At 39.6% G+C, this 20065-nt stretch overlaps 1 protein-coding gene across 3 annotated transcripts; it reads right to left on the minus strand.

The window, feature by feature from the left end:
• Positions 1-1380: 1380 nt before the first annotated feature.
• On the minus strand, positions 1381-14645 carry LOC145444089 (rho GTPase-activating protein 1-like). Of its 3 annotated transcripts, none has more exons than XM_080322012.1 (11): positions 14429-14645; positions 9609-9718; positions 9458-9552; positions 8358-8489; positions 8031-8216; positions 7468-7584; positions 5661-5734; positions 5516-5601; positions 5202-5313; positions 2851-3038; positions 1381-1686 (listed from the first exon to the last, which is right to left on the minus strand). In XM_080322012.1, the coding sequence occupies exons 1-11, from the start codon at positions 14574-14576 to the stop codon at positions 1591-1593; spliced, it is 1344 nt and encodes a 447-aa protein (XP_080178138.1). In that variant the 5' UTR covers positions 14577-14645; the 3' UTR covers positions 1381-1590. The 3 variants fall into 3 exon arrangements, with proteins under 3 accessions (XP_080178138.1, XP_080178139.1, XP_080178140.1); XM_080322013.1 differs by lacking the exon at positions 14429-14645 and adding an exon at positions 10450-10895; XM_080322014.1 differs by lacking the exon at positions 14429-14645 and adding an exon at positions 10202-10388.
• Between the last annotated feature and the right edge of the window lie 5420 nt (positions 14646-20065).

Here is a 20065-nt window from a genome sequence, read left to right on the forward strand (position 1 = left end):
TTGAATAAGATGCTCTTGGCCTGGGTTGCTCGGCTTTGATGGGCATGTTAGATCGAGCCCAGCTTCTATCTAGTGATATATATAATGTATAATTACCATTGCTTTTATACCATGCTTATCAGTATATCACTATCGAAAGTCACTAACCACTTTCGATAATATCACACTTCGCCGAATTGTATTTTTGATATGTATGTTATTGTGGCAGTTGACAAATAACGAATCTCTTTCTATGTATATCATTGGTTTGGAGAGGCAATTTCAAATGCCCATGCTTCATTTGAATCGTTGCCGGATATGAGCTTGGATTTGAAGCTCGCATTTAAAAATTGTAATCCCGCCCACGTCTGGTATGCGATATGCGTACCTAGCTCTTACTGCGATTACGTCGTTTTCTCATCAGTCATTGAATTTACGAAAACAGTCAAGATTGAAGTTCAACCCAGTCTCTCCTCTCATTTTAGGAAATCGTAATTATATTGAGTTACGGTCTCGCAAGGAGCATCAAAACTAAATTAGATTCTTACCTGGCGTTCCACAGCACAACCAAATTAAGATCGGATTAATGCGATATTTCAGTGATCGTGAACCTTGTCGACCGTATTCCCACCTAGCCGCAGTTCGCTATGTCTTGCTGAATCCTAATAAACGCATGCTCATTAATCTGGGTAGAATAGTCAACCAACTGCTTTACAAATGGTATCATAAAGCAAGATCGCATTACCTGAATCTACTCCCATCCGTAGCAACTAATTTTCAAAGCACTCAAATTACCGGACCACGATTTTCTGCGACATGCCACTTCATTTTTGTCGCCTGCTTTTTATATCATCTTCTTTCACTTGTCATCCAGTGCGCATTGTGCATGCCTCCTCTTTACATCGCTTAGGCGAGTCGTTCCCAACCATTTTCGTCTCATCGCCCCCCTATAAACAAGTTCTCGCCCTCCATATTTACGGATCCGAAAGAGGACATCTAAACGGGTAATTTATTCACTTAACTCCAATCGCCGGTGAATTTACTAAAAAAGGCCATTTTTCCGAGGTGGTAGGGGCTCAGAAAACCAATTTCCGCGTCTCTCTCCGTTGAGTTAACATTTTTCCGCATCACAATCAGAATAAGACGCCTTCACATGCATTTTTGGCCATGTTAATTAGTATCCCAGTGGATGTCCTAACATTTTCGCCCCCTATTTCTCAAAATCGCCCAAATTGGGAACCACTGGCTTAGGCCAAGGTTGGCGTCTGATTTCAAAGACTACTCCAAGTCGTTTCGACACCTTCCAATTTTTTCATTGTATCGCAATTTTTGTTGTGTATTGAACTGATAAAATTGCTAATAACCCGAACCGAAATCGAGCTATACACAAAAGTAACCAAGTCACTTTTTCACATTTTTATTACAGTAGTTGATAGCAGATTGCACTTGAAGGAAATTCGCGAGCTATCACAACCAACACAGACTAATAACAATGATCTTCAAATATAGATAAAGGAGAAAGAAATAGGCGAACACTAAGTACAGAGGACTAAAGTAAATTGGATACGAAAACAAAATTTAGTGTCATAGACTCTTTGACAGATCGGAACACTAGCATTCTGAATCTTCTGAGAACAGTTCCTTGTGATAGTCCAGAAGCAATCTCACAAACGTATTGATTGGCCCCATTGCTACCAGAGAAGCAACCTGGAAAACATCCAATGCTAGTGTAAGCGACACATATTACTGTAAATGGCAGTGTTGGGATGACTCGAGTCATGACTTGACTCGAGTCAGACTCGAGTCAACTTTTTCTTATGACTTGACTTGACTCGAGTCACTTTGGAAAAATGACTTGACTTGACTTGACTCGAAGCTTCAAAAATGCGCATTGACTCGTGACTCGAAGCAAAATTTACGAGTCAATTTCAAGTCATCAAGTAAACGGTGTCGAATAAATCACTGTATCTCGTGTATGTTCGGATTGTTCGGGATACGCCGGTGTCACTTGTGAGAGCAACCAGTCATTCACTGATCGTACGATACACTGATCCTCGATTGTTTGATCACAAGTAAATAGACCGTAAACTAAACAACCACAGCTTGCGTTGTTGTAGTAGTAGTAGAAGCAATGTGTCTCTGTTTCTTAGACGGATCAATGCTTACGTTGCGCAGTGCTCACCTTTACCAACCTTTATGTATGATTTACATCAAACAAATATAGTTTGTGCGTTTATTTACTCACGTATATGTAGATGTAGATTAGGTCCTATAATTTGGCTGATAATAACTGACTGTAGCATGTGACTGTACAGTTACTCACGTATTTTATTAACAGTTCTACGTGTGCGTGAGTGATACAACGTCTTTTCGCATGTACATTTAACTAGATATTCGTTATTTGATTCAAGATATATGATCATCATTGATTAATTAATCTGTCTTTCACACAGCTAGCATCGAAAATTCAATTTGACTTGAATTGTGACTTGACTCGTGACTTGACTTGACTTGACTCGACTTGACTCGAGTCACCTCCAAAAAACGAGTGACTTGACTTGACTCGAGTCACCTTTGAAAATCGATTGACTTGACTTGACTCGAGTCAAAATCTGCAATGACTCGAGATGACTCGTGACTCGAAGGTAGTGACTTGATCCCAACACTGGTAAATGGGTGTTCGAACTAAGTTCGGTTGGCTTTGTGGAGTAACCATTACTCAAATAGGAGTTTATGATACCGAAAATAAAAAATGGAAATAACCTTCTGCATATAATATAATGGCTTGGAATAATTGACATCTGTAACAACATGGGGGAATTGTGCTCACCGGATACAGCTTGCCTGCGACAGTTTATCAAGTATACTTACATCGGTGGACCATACGAGATTAGGACCGAACACGACAGCCAGATTGCTCGCGTCCATCAAATTATCTTTTGAATTAGCCACGATTTCCGCCAAGAACAAAATCAACGTCTTCAACGCCAAGAAATTCCTCGGCGGCAGCTTCTGCATCAGTTCAGAAATAACACGAAATCGTGTGTCCTCGTCGACGCCTGCAGCAAAAATGAATTTGCATCAACAAAAATTTTATCGAATTGTAAATTACGAAGTTAATGAATGGTGTATGATTGGGGCATATTGCCGACACATAGTGCAGAATTTGATGAGGTGCTTTCGTCCTGCCCCACTACAACTAGCTATATAACAGCTTACGGCACACAAAGGATGACAATAGAAAGAGTTGACACTAGTCAATCGACACTAGTGAAGACATAGCGCTAATTTCATCAGGAATATCTTGAATGTCACATTTTCAGCCAGTTTCATCTAGCGTTGGGACCCCGGGAAATCCCGATCCCGGGATCCTGGGATTTGAAGCAATCCCGATCCCGGGATTAGCCTCAATGAAATCCCGGGATTTGTGAACAGCATCTACCAGGGCTTACGTAGCGTCATGTGTAATTTTTTGGTAATAAAGCAGTGTCAAAAACTAGACAGGTTGTCTAAAACATTGTTTCTTAACCTTACGTCCCTGCAGCCCCCCTTTTCGAAAATGGCCTACGTCTGGCGCCCCCGCCCATATTTTAAGGATATTTCGCCAACAAATTACGAAACCGTCTAAGCGATGATACTCTTTATCAGGGGTTCCTAACCAATTTGAATGTCGGAGCCGCATTTCAAACTTCATAGTATACGCAGGGAGCCCCATTAAAACACCCGATTAGACTATATGCTGATTCTAAAGGTATCTGATAACCTACCTCTAAATCTCAGCATCTAGCAAACTCAAAAGCATGCACAGCACATGCACATAGACTTCTACAAATTGTATATCTGTTATTCTAGCATTGGTAGACGCAGATTGGCAAGTGCTATACATTGATATAAATTGAAAATGCATATCATTACTCAACATACTATTTTGTTGTCACGTGATAACTCTTCATACATTCCAGCACATGATACACAAGTTTGCAGAGGATTATTCTATGAAAAATATTGGACTTATCGCAATTTATACTTGACTATGAGCCGTTATTTTAATGTTAGTGAAATTGTGTCGTAATTTTCTCTTCAAAAACACGATATATAAAGGTCTACGAGCAGCAGAACTCAAGATATGTCGTTGTCTGACGGGTATTCCCCCGTGCGTTTGACGCTAGTCCGCGAGAATTCTGTTTCTCTGTTTTCAGAAGCGGCCTTGGACGGCTTTAGAGATATCTCGTATTCCTCATTTCAGCATTCATATACAACAATTGCCTATAACTATATATAGAAACAAACAACAACTGTCGTCCATTATATTTTGTGGCACATTTAGAGGTCACTCCGAGCCGCAAGAAGGCTACCTTGGAGCCGCGGTTGGGAATCAATATTATAAGGAATAGATATTGTTAATGTAGCTTGCATTATGCGTATTTTACAATTTTGCTAATCCCGGGAAATCCCGGGATTGAGAAGCGAAAATCCCGGGAAATCCCGATCCCGGGATTTCAAATTCGATCCCGAAGTCCCAACCCTAGTTTCAACTGTTTGTTGAAAAAAATTAGTAATATCAGAGTAAGATATTTAATATATCGTTTGAAAGCGGAAGCTCTCTAAATACCCAATCCAGGTAGGAATTAGGAATTTTAACGAAACTTCTACAATTTAATCAGACCCGCCACAATGCAATTGCAACACCACATAGATATTAGATAAATTTACGAAATAGATGAAAAATGAGAAAACAAATTTAAAGCCATAACTATAAGAAATGCCGCATCACACAGTTGAAAAGGAATTCCAGAGTGGTCTAAAACAAATATCTACAATTCAGCATTGTCAACTGCCTATGAAGCTCACAGTTTTGGTAGCAGTCAGCAGTGTCTAGCAAAGAAAAAGTCACACGGGTTCAAATGTTCCAATTGCTGCGATGATATCACTTGAGAATGATCGAGCCTCTTGCCAGTTTTTGAGAAACTGGAAGGATTATGCTTCACAAGGACAATTTAGAATGAAACGGGGTATATAGTAGGTCCAAGTCACATGATACATGGACTGGAGTCATCAATGTCATCAACATTTGTTTTCTCTGTGACAAAGTCATGTTGTGTAGCACATGGCGTGAAACCTAGTATGTCGTTCGCAATCGCCTCATAACAAAATTGGCATCATAAGTGACATTCAAATCCCGTCGAAACCTCACCAAGTAGTATAGTGATCACAAAACTTACGCGATATATTAAGGATGTACTCGTACAACGCAAATGTGAGCAGCGGTTCCGGCAACTGACGAAGAAACGCTTTCAAGGTAACGGCAGCAAGGTGAGGTTCGTCAAACACAACCTGTCACAGGACACGAGCTAATAAGTGGCATTATTGGTATCACTAATCCTATTTGCAGATGGTAGTCCAAAATGGTTTCACAGAAAATTACTTATTTGATGAATTTATGCATGCTGCAGGAGAATGATACTATAATACTATTAAAGCCCATTATGATGACAGAAAGATTTCCTTATATAGGATAAGCCAAGCCAGAAAGTACCGGATTTCCCAAGTTGTAACTCTTTTGAACTTCTCTCAATGCTGTAGCGGCGGCCGATCTCCTGAAAATTCCCTGCGTCGTGAGGCCTTAACAAAAAGCGCATTCAGTTAAAGCGGCGAATCGGTATGGATAATGTAGAGCTTACCGTTTTCGCGAATATAACTTATCGTTTCTTGCATTACTTTCGGGACTTTGTAACCAGGATTATTGTCTTCCAAACTGTAAAGTAAAACTTCCTTCAATATACCAGAACTCTAATTACTTTTACATCACTTTCATTGGTTGCGATGAATGATAATTACGGGTGCGGACCTGTGCACAGTGTGCGGTGCATTTCTATGAGTAATAGACTAACATGCGATATATCCTAAATTTATTATTAGTGTATCGACATATCTAGGGTTTAGCTCAGGGACGTCAAACATACGGCCCGCCGGCCGCATCAGGCCCGCCAGACGGTTTCATCCGGCCCGCGAAGCAAATCTGAGCAAGTTGACAAATGCCTGCACATTTCTGACAAAAGGCGAGTTTTTAGTAAGAAATAGCAAATGTACAACCTGTGCACAAGAAACATTATACCCATCCGAAAGCAGTGTTGCAATTTCACTCCAGTCTAGTCAGTATTAGGAACAAGTGTTTGAAATTAAAACCAAATTCAGAGAAATCAAAAAGTTCACACTGAGTCAAGAGTTTTATAGAGAAATTAGATAGTTAAAAGTAGTCATTCACGGAAGCGAGAGCACCAATGCAAAACCGTTATATGCAGACCACTGTTTTAGCGGTTTATTCAACTTTATTCAACCGGCCAATTATCGTATTTGTTGGCGAATAAAGGTTTGATAATAAAGTATTTTAGTGTAAAACAAGGGTATGAATTAAAGGTGACATTTTGGAATCATCTGACTGGTCCGGCCCACGACCGATCAGAAGGTTGGAATCCGGCCTGCGATCCAAGTTGAGTTTGACACCCCTGGTTTAGCTAGTTCTTGAAAAATACTGCACCATGGGGTCGTTATCGAGTGTGAAGGGGGGCGCTCAATGTTGATCCTGCCATCAATGAGCTGATACAGTAGCCGGCCAAATCCCTAGAAAGCGTGGTTCGTTTAGTGTTGGGAGAACTACAAAGTGTTTGAACACTTATTGCTGCAATGCGAGGTGCGATGGCCTTTCTAAAGGGAAGTGCCTCGCGTGATTTTACTCTCTGATTCAAACGATCGTGGATTTTTCACAGTGCTGCGACGCTGGCCTTGGACATGGCGTTACAGTTGCGAGGAATGATATCGCTTCTACTGGACGGATATATTCTATAAATTTTACGAGTTGAATTTAACCGTTCTTGGTAATCATGAAACAAGGTGAAAATGGTACTGTCCCGATTTAGTGATAAGACCGTGCGTGATGTGTCACCGAAATGTAGCGAGACATGAACCGCCCGAGCTCGATACCGGTCCAGCTCGCATACCTGATTGATGTAGAACCGCACAGCAATCATCTCGAAAACAGTAAAAAATATAGTCCCAGTTAGAAATTCCTTACTGGATAATAATCAATCCATTGTGTGAAGTTTCCCGGCATGAAATAATTGCGAAGCTGATTACATTGTAAAACAATGTTGAGTTCAAACCATAGTTTAATATCTCCTATCAATCGTTCTGAATCAATCAAATAGAAATACCCTCACTGGAATTGGTTTGAATTTTATCATTGAGGCGTGGTGAGGGGGAAGGAAGACTGATCCTGACAATTAAATGGTCAATTTTGAAATTCGCTATCTGTACCAATACAATCCCACGTCATCATACGATGTGGGACTGCTTCTGCATTCTTGTTCATAGTTTTGTTTATAGCTGTTAGCTCTCCTCAGGTGTGGAATTTCGACAACCAGCGGCAATAGATCTCGATTAGTGAATGGTTATACTACAGGATCTACTGGCCACATTTAGTCGACTCACAATTTCAAAGAAACACCGAACTGCTGAGTAGGAATATCACCGACTGGAACTGAGCTTTCTGATGCGTCACGACTTTTTTGCTGAGATGAAGATTTGCTCGTAAGTTCCATGTCATGCCTGTGAAAATCGTTTCATATCTATCACGGTCAATATAACAGTGGCGTATCATATCTAGTCAATTTGTTAATTCCTGATAACAAAAAACAAACAAGGAAACCGGGATAACGTGAATGAAAGATTGAAAACTTCGGCGCATGCTGCCATTACATTTTGTAGGATGCATGCATATCGATAATTTTTTTTTTCAAAACTTATCCATGGCAAGTAATTGATTCACAAAGGTTAGCAGACGATGAGAAAGGTCATTCAATCTGATTTACAAAAAATAATCACTTGTACGAGAAACCAGTGTGACCAATTAGTGGATGAGATGGTTTTTGCAGCCATGGCATAAATGTGTGTTTTAACAAAAGCACTGTAATAATGACACAATAGTAGACAAAGAAACGAAATTACCATCAATTAAAACTCAGGCAGGAGTTAATAACACAACGGACGCTCACTTTGTAACTTCTGGAGGAATCACCAGTTGCGACACTTGGATGAAATCCTTCAAATCGGAGAGATAATTAACGTAGCGAACTTTTCGTCCAAACTTCAAACTCAGAAGTGGCTTCAAAATTCCCATGGCGATCCGAATGAAATTTGTTGGATGAACGATATAAAACGCCTTTATGTTCTTTTTGTACCTGCACAAAAATCAAACATGTCTATCACGTGTGATGATACGGTGTAAAAATTCTATGCAATAACAATTTTTTTCAGCATAGCTGCTTGGAAATCATGCTGTTATGTAACAAAAAAATGCAACATCAACAAAATTCGCTTACTTCCTGTCAAATTCTTTATACGCATCTCTGACAAAGGACATTGAAGGTTTGTTTTTGCTATTCAATCCATGATGGAGATAAACCAAGCTGTAATCGGATTCGACAACTTTGTCCAGTGTGTACTTGAGATACCTGCCAAGGATCAAGACACAATTCGAAAACTTTTTACAGTTAGCAGAAATAATTTTATTTCCCAACAGATTATAATATAAAAATCTCCAACTACAACTGGAATGATTCAAGGGATGTTGCATTACCGTACCAAGTTTCCACACCTAATCGAAGTCAGAGCTGAATTATTAACACTTCAAACCTTAGCATAGTAGTCGAATCATTTGCACTAATACTCTTAAAAATTCATCAGTACGATATTGCCTTTCCTCTACAATTTATAGTTGCTATCACCTGAGTAACATGTATCAAATTCAGGAATTCTCAACACCTTTACCTTTATTGCAGGTTTATTAGGAGATAAGCCAGGCTGTTGTGATACAGGGACCCAGTTCATTATACAGATTGTTAAACTCAAAGTAGTCATCATTGTTACTCATGTAGGTGTAAGTAACATAACGTCGCTGGAAAACCAAACAGTCTACGTCTATTTTTGGAAATTTTGACTTTGACCATATAATTTGGACAGAAACCAGTTTTGTTTTCAATTTACCTAAAAAATTCAAGTTCATATGTTCACTTCACTAGACATCCATGCTACTTTGGAATTTGGAACCCCGTTAAAACGAAAGATCTATGTCCAAATAGCGATAGAAGAAAAAAACTCAAAAATACAAAAAGTGGACACAAGACAGTTTGGTTTTCCAGCGGCGATAAATTTCAACGCAATTACAAGAAGAAGTAGCATTTTCCAAGACAGTAAAAAACAAGTATTTTAGAACTGGTTGTGTCAAGTAGAACTGGAAATGCTCTAAAATTGCCCACTTCATGTAGTGCAAGCAGGAAAAAGCAGCTCGAGCACTACAAAAAAGTAGAAGCGCATCATTTCTGACTACCTCTGGTATATGAAAAGGCGCCAGAGTCCTAAAGCTAGCAAAATTTCAATCCGCATCAGATTTTACAGTCATATTATCCAGCACGAGACTTACCTCAAAAACTTTCCCTGATCCAAAACATGGTTCGACGGTAGCTTACACGCACTCACTACGATCACCGGCCTTCCCTGGAGATCCGAACCCGATACCTACACAGAAACACATTCGAAAGGCCGACACCAAATCGGCAAAGAGAACTTCTCACCTCAATGATGCCGTATTGAGCAACATCTTCAAATTCAGCGCTGGCGTCTGACCACGCAGTTCTTGGCCTGTCTCCCGTAACGTACGAGGTCGATCCGCTGCTAGCAAACTCTGAAACAACCAGATACGGTTAGTAAGTAGTTTCGGAACAAGTTTGCATCACATTTCACATGTGCGAGTGAAACTGTCAGAAAAGCCGTGCGACATAGCCCATGTATCACGGTAACTAAATATACATTCTGTTCGTCACAAAGACAGATCTTTCAATTTCAAAGGCAGCCACCTCCGGTTTACTGCTAAAAGTACACAACCCCTCGATAAACTACTACTTTTTTGAAACTATATACTTGAGCACTTTTTAGACCGTTCATTTTCTACTTCTACTTGAATGAGTTTTGACACGTCTTGGAAATGGCTAAATCAACCTGCAATTGTGTATAGGTTTACTCCTATGTCTGCTTGAGTAGCAAGACTGACTACTTTGATCACCACTGCAAAAACAACATTAATTCACAATTCCACAAGACCAAAGCAACTAGGAATACAGTACACGATGTGACACCGTTCAGATCTAACTAAGACAAAGACTGCAACCTGCGATATCAATATTGAAATATTCCCCGTCCCGCTCCATTCTGCGACGCTGCTGCAGCCTCGAGATTCGGTATCAAAATGAGACTTTAGAACAATAAGCAAATTCTAATACAGCGCCTCGTGTCACTTCCAGGAAGTGATTCAAGCCCCGCAACTCGCCGAGTCGCCTTCTAATCATATGACTTTGAACATACATCTCCAAATCCGGCTACGTTATCCGTAACATCGAAAAAAACCACGCCACCAACCTATTTGCGATGAAGCAGGGTCGACTTTGGCTGTGTATTTTTCACAGCACAGCCCCATGTTAAGCAGTCAAACTAACATGCTCGAGGAGCAAATTTTCATTTTCGTTCAAAATCGCATTTCAGCTACATAGTTACATAATACTTGCAGCACTGCCAAAAACAGTATGACGTACTGTTAAAACGTTTGAGTAAATGGGAAAGACTGTATTTCAATCAGGCACATTGTGATCAATCACGCCGGCCTAAAATCCAGGTCCAGCCTCTAGTAATATTTAAAATATGGGAGGAAAAAAACAAAAATCACGAATCGGCGAGGTAACCTTGCTACGTCATACAAGAAATGACGTAATTCGTAAATCTTATTTCTGGAGGAGTAAAATTACCCTGGCTACGCCCATTCTCCACTAATAAAAGCTTCACTTTCATATATACTAAGACAACAAATATGAACTTTCATTTAAATACAATCAGTTCAGCGAGTTCACAAGAGCAGAACGAACCGTATAATTGAAGATATAATGTAAAGTGTAGATGACACTGACGTTGACGAATGCCTTATATCTAGCGCGCTCTTTCGCAACAAACACTCACAGGCAGATAAAACCCGCCAGTCTGTCGTCATTTGACAGCCGCGCGCGATGCCACTGCAAGCCGTACATAATTCACGAGAACAACGCTGGTAGACCAGATCGTCGCGTAGCGACCCGACGTAAACATCCTAGTGTAATACTACGCATATTTTGATAGATGACATATAATCGCCAAGACGCGCTATACGCCGACAAATATTGAAATTAATATCGTTTCCTGCGAAGTGAACGCTTCGCAAAACCAACCGAAAACGGTCCGCCGTAAAACGATACAGGATACATCCGCCGCTGTCGGACGGGCGATACGCGAACCGCGCTAACCTTTTTCGCTTCATTGTCTCGGAAAAGAGGATACGGTGTATAAATTTACGGATATGAGAAGCAGCTCCTATTCGGCGTGACATATTTCGGGAGAATAGAACAATTTAAATCTCATGATGCGTGAGAATTAAAATCAGCGGAACCCGAGGAGCACGCAAAAATTGGAAATACTAGATATACTTATCCGGAGTCAAACGAACCAATCATGACCATAAATCAGCGCTACTAGTACTTTTATTCGCTCAAGACACGCACAATATGCAATCTACCATATTCTAGAAGTTCAGTATACATATTAATAGAAATATTCATATTGAAATAAACCCCTATATTTTCGGCTGACACCGACACAGATTTCGCGTCGAGGGGACACGCCGTTCACTCATTCATTTGTGTGCCTTGGAGTCGACTTTTATCAAGATACGCCAACATAGTTTGTGCCAAATTGTGAAATTCGCGTATCATCTAAAATTAGTACATCGAGCTTAGCGATATCTTCGCCTTTATTACCGCATTCGAAATTTCATGGCGGTGATATCAATATTTGGTGATACGATTGTTGAAATGTAGATATACATTACAATGTCCTTTCCAATTCTCTACTAGTTGCTAATGAGTGTCAGCCGAAAATATTCGGGTTTATTTTAATATGAAGATATTAGTTAGATGATAGCTGTAAATCTAGCATCAATCTAACATCCGCATTTGCAAACTCGCATTGTTAAAAGCGATATCAACTTGCAATACAGCACATATGACAAGCCCGTCTTACAAAAGTAAGGGTGCGCTGTTTTGCGGAGTAACCCGATTCGAATTTTCGAACGAGAATACATTCGTTTGCAAGAGTGGACTAGTTGAAGAGTCGATAAATATTCTTTGTTGTTCATTCGCATTCCAGAGCCCGACTGAATGTCGCGTTTTAAACTATGCCGAATAAATCCTATTACATCGCCGAGGATGTCTGGCGGCCGTAATATACATCGACATAAATCAATCGTGGATTTCACTCGAGGCAAGTACGTGCTCGTGGCTTGTAGGCTTCGTCGCCAATTTCGGCTTCGCGGCGTTTCATCAATTTCACAAACTGCGTCTCATGTCGATGGCGACGGACTACATTACATTATACCGACCGATATAGCACAAAGAAACGCGTCGCGCTGTCATTTCACTGTATGGTGTTTCAAATTTGCGATTTTACGATATTTTTAACTGATCGCGATTTTAAGAATGAATCAACAATGAAGCGAGCGTCGACGCGTGAGCGCGAACAAAGCAGGTCACGGCCGGCGGCCGCGCATGAATTTTTGGCAAGCTCATTAATGACGTCACAACGAAACCATAATGTATGAATCTGTTATGTAGGATCTTAGCACCACGCTAACTTACATAAGTGCGGTATCTGCCGTTATAACTGGATTTAACGATGAAAAGCTGTTGTCGATTTTGGCCTTGTTGCCATGAGTTGAAGGTGTTCAAACCAGATGTGGCTAATGTAATCATTGATGGTACTCAACTAGAGTAAAAACAACTACGTAACTTTCTACTCAAGTACAAACAGGAGTAGAGATTTTCAACTATGTAAAAGTATGTATTCTAGGCCTAGTTTTGCCTAAAAACATAAAAACTGTGCAGTAGAAAATCATAACGACTTGAGGAAGTATGCCCAATTGCCCAACCTACTGTAGTAGTTTGAAAAGTAGAAGTACTTCCTATTCCAACCCACCTAAAATATCTGACTGAAAGTGGCCGCTGCGCTGACATACTCATAAAAATGTCTTTTAAATGAATTATTGGAAGATCGATTATTTGAAGGAAGGCAGTGTGTAATGATGAGCCGACAAGCAAAATTATGTCAGGTGACTCGGGAATTGCCATCCAACCTTTTATCATATTATACTTCTTCTCTAAAACGACTCAAGGGACTATGGAGGTTCAGGGTTCACCAATGATGGCAGTTCTCAAACTTCACAAGCGTACTGTCCTTGCTTGGAGTCTTGGACAGTGGATATGGGCATTGGACAACCTTGACCAATTGCACCTAAAATTAGTAATTGATTTTGTTGTCACAACTATTATTTCAATGGACAGTTCAATAACTAGGCTGACGAAATACAATCTTAAACTGTAATTTTGAAACAGTGTCATATGCAACATAATATGTGATGCAGTTGATGAAGTGATGATTGGTAGATACTGGATAGTGTAATTTGTCAATACTGTGGCACACTTGACTAAAACTTTGACAGAATAGAGATATGTTCCAGTAAATTCAACGAACTTTCTCATTTATTTGATAGTAGTGCAATATTATAATAGCACATCTGGTAGGATGAACAAATAGCATTGTATATAAATAAGCCACGCAAGATCTTGTGCGCCTCTTGTTCATTCAAGAACATCACTCATGAAAATTGTAAGCTAATAAATAAAAATCAATAATAGCCTACCACTAGTAGCCTACTATAGTAGTACTAGTACTAGTAGTAATGTATAACTAAGAAAAAGAGGAGCTAAGTACAATGCCAAATGCGCACAATTCACAAGATATGTCATGCGAAGGGCAAGTTTTTGTTGCAGTCAAATCAGTGAAAGTTGCATTTATTTTTCAAAGAAGTTGCACTAAAAAGTTGCATTTATGGACGAGTTCCTTGAAATTATTAGGGTATGAGATACTCCAATCGATCCGTATGCAAGGCACTGTAGCAAAGCTCAGTGTTTGCGACTTCAAAACAATCAATAACCTGAAAAAATTGACCCAGTGAAAATTCGGCAGTCCAGCCTGAATGTAGACCTACGTGAAATCAGAAAGAACCTCAAATTTAAATGACAGTGAAATAATCAAGCGATCTATTTACATATAGTGCCAAATATTTTCAGTAAAATGTCAGTTGCATGACAAATGGAAAAAAATTACAAGAATTGCATGAAAAATCGAAAAAGTGAAAAAATGGAGAAAAGAATCCTTCAAACAGCTTAAAACACCATAGAGCCTATTTAGGAATCTGCCGGAAGCTGTATAGAAAGTTGCCCTAGATAAGTCATTTGCACAAATAACAGTAGTTGAATACCTGCTTCGAGAGATTTTTTGAGATTCTCATCAACGACATTAGCGGTTGTGTCTCCGTCTGCAAGATAGTTGGAACCACTGCCACCGGCAGAGGATGGCGTGCTGTCAGGGTCAAGTCCGAAGTCGACAAGGTTCCCAACAGTTGACATATTGCATTTATTAGTGATAGTGCAAAAGCTAATAGCAACAAAACTACAAAAATGTTCAAATTGCAATCAACACTTTGAAATGGTAATAAACAATTTCCTTATATTGGCTGTGGCCTACTGTAATGGCACTAACAATATGCTACCGAATAACAAGAGTCTATTGTTTGAGCATCTAACAAGCAAAATTATCAGAAAATTCAAGTAGACAATGCCATCGGAGTATTGTGCCAGATAGATACAACACAAGGTTTTACTTCTCCCCGCAACATTCAACAGCAGGCAATTGAAGCATTGTAGGGCACTTCTCTGTTCAAATGCACTATAGATGGTAATGGCAAACACGAATATGGCAGACTGGGCTAATAATAATTGTAAGTTCACGTAGTATTGAATAATTCTTTACATTTTACTTATCTCTGAAGATATTTGACTTGCTCTTGACATACAAGCACAGTATGACAGTCAGTAAGCAAAACTGCAAAAGTATGGTACATTGTAGTCACTCTTCAGCACATAGTGATCGTAACTCTATCCTCTCCAAGTTCGCTGACAGTCTGTATTAATAGGCCCTCGGTACTCGATGCCTATGTTAACTAATGACAACAGACTAACGACATTCTCAGTACGGTACTCAGTACCACATTCTATGCGATACCGTAGTATTATAGAGTATAGAGTCATACTCTATAGTAGAATCCATTGCACAAAAGAACGAAAACGAACAGAGAGAAAACAGAGAAAGCGAAATCGATGATTGATACGCGCTAACTACGAAGTACGACCGGAGCGAACCTGTGAAAGCAGAAGGATTTTTAATTTACTATTACCTCCGTACGCTATTCCTACCTGCCCTGTAGCTGCACTCAACTCGTCTTGAGTGTAGCTGCTGTATATAGCTGTGCCAACAATCAAGGTTCACACAGCTCTCAAAAGTTGACGTCGCTAGTGGGCGACGTTACTTTGAAAGTCAAAATTCAGAGATGAACGGATGTATCACCTTCAACCCTTTCTTCAATAACATAGGTCGATATGATTTTTGTTTTCTGGCCAAAATGATGACTATTAAGTCAATCTTCGTACGCTGATTACGAATATGAAGTCGCTTTTTTTCTCACACGTCAAGATTTTTTATAATCTGCGATTTAAAATTTTGCATTTTAGTGCTAAAAACAGCCTGTTCTGTGACGTATTCCTTGCTGTTTGGTTATAGCTATCACTATTGTGACGTCATCAGATGTGGTCAAAGTACATACCATAGGTACTCAGGTAGAAGTAGAAGCAACGGCATCAATTTCTACTCAAGTAGAAGTAAAAGTAACTTTATATAGGTATGTAAAAAAGTCATAATCTAGACCTATCTTTTGATATCAGTATCAATTTAATAATATTTTCTTCCTTTCAAAACATCACAAGGCTGCGATACAATGAATAGATAGGAAGGCGTCGAAACGACTTGGAGTAGTCTTTGAAATCAGACATCAGAAAACTGAAATCAGAACTGGGCTTCGGCGATGTAAAGAAGAGGCATGCACCGCACAGCACAATGAATGAATAATAAAACGACATTGAGGCTGTGAAGCATTTGAAAACAAAAATATTTACCATTTGGTGTGCCAATGTGGTTTGGAGAGAGCCACATGGACATGGAAAAGATTGTTACTTTTGCTCATGTGCTTTTATTTATTTAATGTCAAAATCAGCATAAAATTCAATATCCAATTTGACTTGCGCAATACGACCGATTTCTCATGGGCCAGATATTTCGATTCAAAAGTTTTACCAGCAGTTGAAGAAGATTCTCTCGGTGAAGAGTCTTTGTCTGAAGAATGCTCTCAGCATGTGTGTGATGATGATCAGCAGCTTTATAAAGTTGAATCAGGCTGAACTAAATAACTGTATTATAAATTTGAATTTGCCAAATGAATCTGTACTTATTGTTGGTTCCAGGTTGAAAGCCAAACCTATAGTCTACTTGGCACTGATGCCACTTTTCCTTGGTATATGCATCGTGAATCGTGATAGTGAATACACACTCTTCTTTGCCGGTGAACCCTCTTTAGTCTATTGTGTCGATGATCAAGGTCTCATAGAAACATTGGGAACCGTGAATTGCGCCTCTATATTTATGCATCAAGCCTAAAAGCTGTTTTGTCGCACAATTCAAATCAATGTGCTTCTTTACTTGTAGCTGGTACAACTGGCATCAAGGGGTCTTGCGAGAATATGAAGCTTTTGATTTCAAATTTGGAATATAGTACTCAAACTACTCAAATGTGTAGTTTCCGTTGATTTTGAACTCATAAATATGGTACTGGTTCAACGGTCTAGAACAGGGGTGGGCAAACTTTTGAGCTCTCGGGCCGCATTCAACATCTGAATCCATTCGCGGGCCGCACTATATAAAATTGGGATCATAAACCAAAACGCAATATTGCTGGTATTTGATTATATAGTGAGGACATGGAGATAATATATGTGCTCATTTGAAACAAACCAAACATTGATATGATGATATCGTACACGTGCCAGAAACAATGGCGAGATTTCATAGGCTGGCCGACCTCAATAACCAATTTGTCAAAACTATAGAGATGAAAGTCTTTTGTCCCGATTCTTAAAACAGGATTGAAATTTAAATCTGTGAGCAGTGATCAGTTCATAGATTTACTAATTGCGCATTGGGTTCAGTTCCAGAACACACAATGCTGACAGCACCATAACCATGTTAGCTTCAAACACGCTTCTACTATATGTGTAGATTTCACGCCCCCTTTTCGTCATATCACAAAACGCAATCAGGATGCTATGGCAAACCTAGCGGATTGTTTGGTGGCATGGGAGGTTACGACTATTGATGAGAGATTTTTAAATATGAAATTCATACTAAATACAGAGCAATAATCAGGAATTGGAAGAAAATCGCGCGAAGCGCGAAAAAATTTTCAGTTGAGCTCAGCTTCGCGATCCCCTTCAGATCCTTTCATGACCCCAAGGGGCACGCGTCCCCCAGGTTGAGACCCACTTCCTTAGAATTATCATGGTGAAATATACTAAGAAAGAGTTTAATGAAGTCCCTGCATTAATTCGATTTTTAGTACGCATTTTATCAATATTTTTAATAAGTTTCTTCAGACTCTCGCGGGCCGCACAGAATGGCGTTGCGGGCCGCATGCGGCCCGCGGGCCGTAGTTTGCCCACCCCTGGTCTAGAACTACAAGGTATCCTTGTTTTATGTATGAATGGGACAGTAGAAATCATTGAATTTAGCGTAAGTGGCCGATGAGGGAGTGTCATACACTAGGCTTCAAAATGTTTCAGAGCCTGCTCTTATTATCGACAGCGCAATGTTGTATTTCCACCATTATATAGCATACTGTATCTCATGAAAAAGTTTTTAAAGGCTCTGATCAAAGAGAGAGCACGTTCTAAACACATTCACGAGGGGTTTCCTCACTTGAGTTAATACAATAGATGGTGTATTTGCTGGACCTCAAATCAAAACACTCATCACTAAAAAAACCTATTTCGTATTAGGAAGGCGGATTTGGAAAAAAAGACACGGCTCTATTTCATTGAAGCTGCATCTAAATTTCTTGGAAATACCAATGATCCTCATTATCTGGAGGGTTTTAGTTCAAGATAATCAAACCTCAAATCCAAAAAAGTAAGCTGAGAGCTTTGTAGAATGTGTTCCGTGTGATATACGGACCTAAACGGGCACAAACGCCCTTAATACTGCCGTATTTGAGTAAAATGTTCATTTGATTTTTGCGAAAAACTGTGACGTGATGAGTGAATTCTGACGGCAAATTTGGAATCAGCATCGTCAAATTAGGTACCCTCAATTACCCGTTCTAAAGAAAAACTAAAAAAATGTTGAAAAATGTCGACCAGTGTAATCAATCATCAATCAATCAGGTTTATTAATATTTTCATCGTTTCAAAACATCACACGTCTGCGATACAATGAAAAGATAGGATGGTGTCGAAACAACTTGGAGTAGCCTTTAAGATCAGACACCCACCTTAGCCTATAGGCGAAGTAAATAAGAGGCACGCACACTGAATGAAAAGTAATGCAGAGAATATAAGACGCAAGCGACAAAATGAGGTGGCATGTGGCGGAGGGCGAGGTCGATGTTAGGTCGTAGTCGGGTAATCCTGATGACTGGCTAGTATTGATTTAGAAGAGATTGCTTGTATTTCGACTTGAATGCGGATGCATCAGTATATTGAAAAATATATAATTTCAAAACATCACAAGATAGTGAAAAGACAGGAAAGATTGGAAAGTGTCGAAACGGCTTGGGGTAGTCTTTGAAATCAAACAACCACCCGGGCCTAGGCGATGTAAATTGTAAATAAGAGGCATGCACAATTGCTCAATGCACGTGCACACAGGATGGAAAGAAATCAGGGATAACACAAAACGACTAGTCAGATCGAGGTCCGTAGGGTCGACTAGTATTATCTTCGAAATGTATAGTTTTCCGCAAGTTGGTAGTTTCGTTTCCATTGTCCTATTTCCAGGCCGCGTTATTTTTGGCATTTCGGGAACCAAATGCCAAAACTGCCAAAAATAAATACTTCAAAATGCCAAAAATAAGGCTTTTTGGAACATAGATTTTTATGAAAGTTTTAGATAGAATTGTCAAGAAGTATTGTAAGGAGTATGCATGAAATTTAGGTGCGTGAACCCTTCGGAAGGCCGCGGTCTACCGTCCGAGGGATCTATATTTAGTGCGAATGAAAATGTTAGGGTTGAGGCCAAAAAGTTGAGTAGCCTACTGAAATCTTGATTTACGATATACTGTGGATTGATCGACCCGGGTAGTAAATGATATCTAGCAATTAGGGCTGTTGCTCAATGACTATGCATTTTCCTGTTGTCACCGCTCCTTCATTTTGTTACCTCATGTAGCCGACACGCGCGACTCATGCTACATTTAGGCCAATGCGTAGGCTATGTATAATTCCATTTACTTTCAACTTGTAATGAGAATGTCAGCATACGGTGAAATCACTGATAGACTGCGTCCCGTTGGACGATAGGGATATAGTTTTATCAATGAACATTGAACAATTTAACATACACACTTACACAGTGAAAATGCCTCAGTCGCGAAGACATAACCCCCATCACTGCGTACCATACACACTGTGTATTACACAGTCTTGCAAACATTCACTCCATTACTGTTTTTCTGTTTGTCCGTTGGATATTTTTTCTTATTATATCAAATATTGAACCCACTCGTGATTTCTAACCCTTGGTTAGCGACTGAAGGACTGTGATTCAAACATGTCAGCAACGATTTTTAATTATCATCATAAATGGTATTGTGATCTGTGTGAATGCAGGTAATTATGCACCCATATCGAATCGACTATTCATATTAGATGTTCCAGAAGCAGTCGGTCGGTTTTGTATTTGGTGAATTGACTCTCTAAGACCGTTGTCAATTCGGTTTTTACTCTCGCTGTTTGAT

This window comes from Botryllus schlosseri, chromosome 8 (assembly GCF_051294905.1).
Source record: "Botryllus schlosseri isolate E-star chromosome 8, Bs_hap1, whole genome shotgun sequence".
Taxonomy (NCBI): Eukaryota; Metazoa; Chordata; class Ascidiacea; order Stolidobranchia; family Styelidae; genus Botryllus; species Botryllus schlosseri.

Excerpts from the sequence above, each read along its gene's own strand:
- LOC145444089 (XM_080322012.1), bottom strand. The coding sequence starts at position 14,576 with ATGTCAACTGTTGGGAACCTTGTCGACTTCGGACTTGACCCTGACAGC. Across the intron at positions 9,553-9,608 it reads CTCAATACGGCATCATTGAG|GTATCGGGTTCGGATCTCCA; the intron begins GTGAGAAGTTCT and ends GTTTCTGTGTAG. Across the intron at positions 5,314-5,515 it reads GTTACAACTTGGGAAATCCG|GTTGTGTTTGACGAACCTCA; the intron begins GTACTTTCTGGC and ends GTCCTGTGACAG.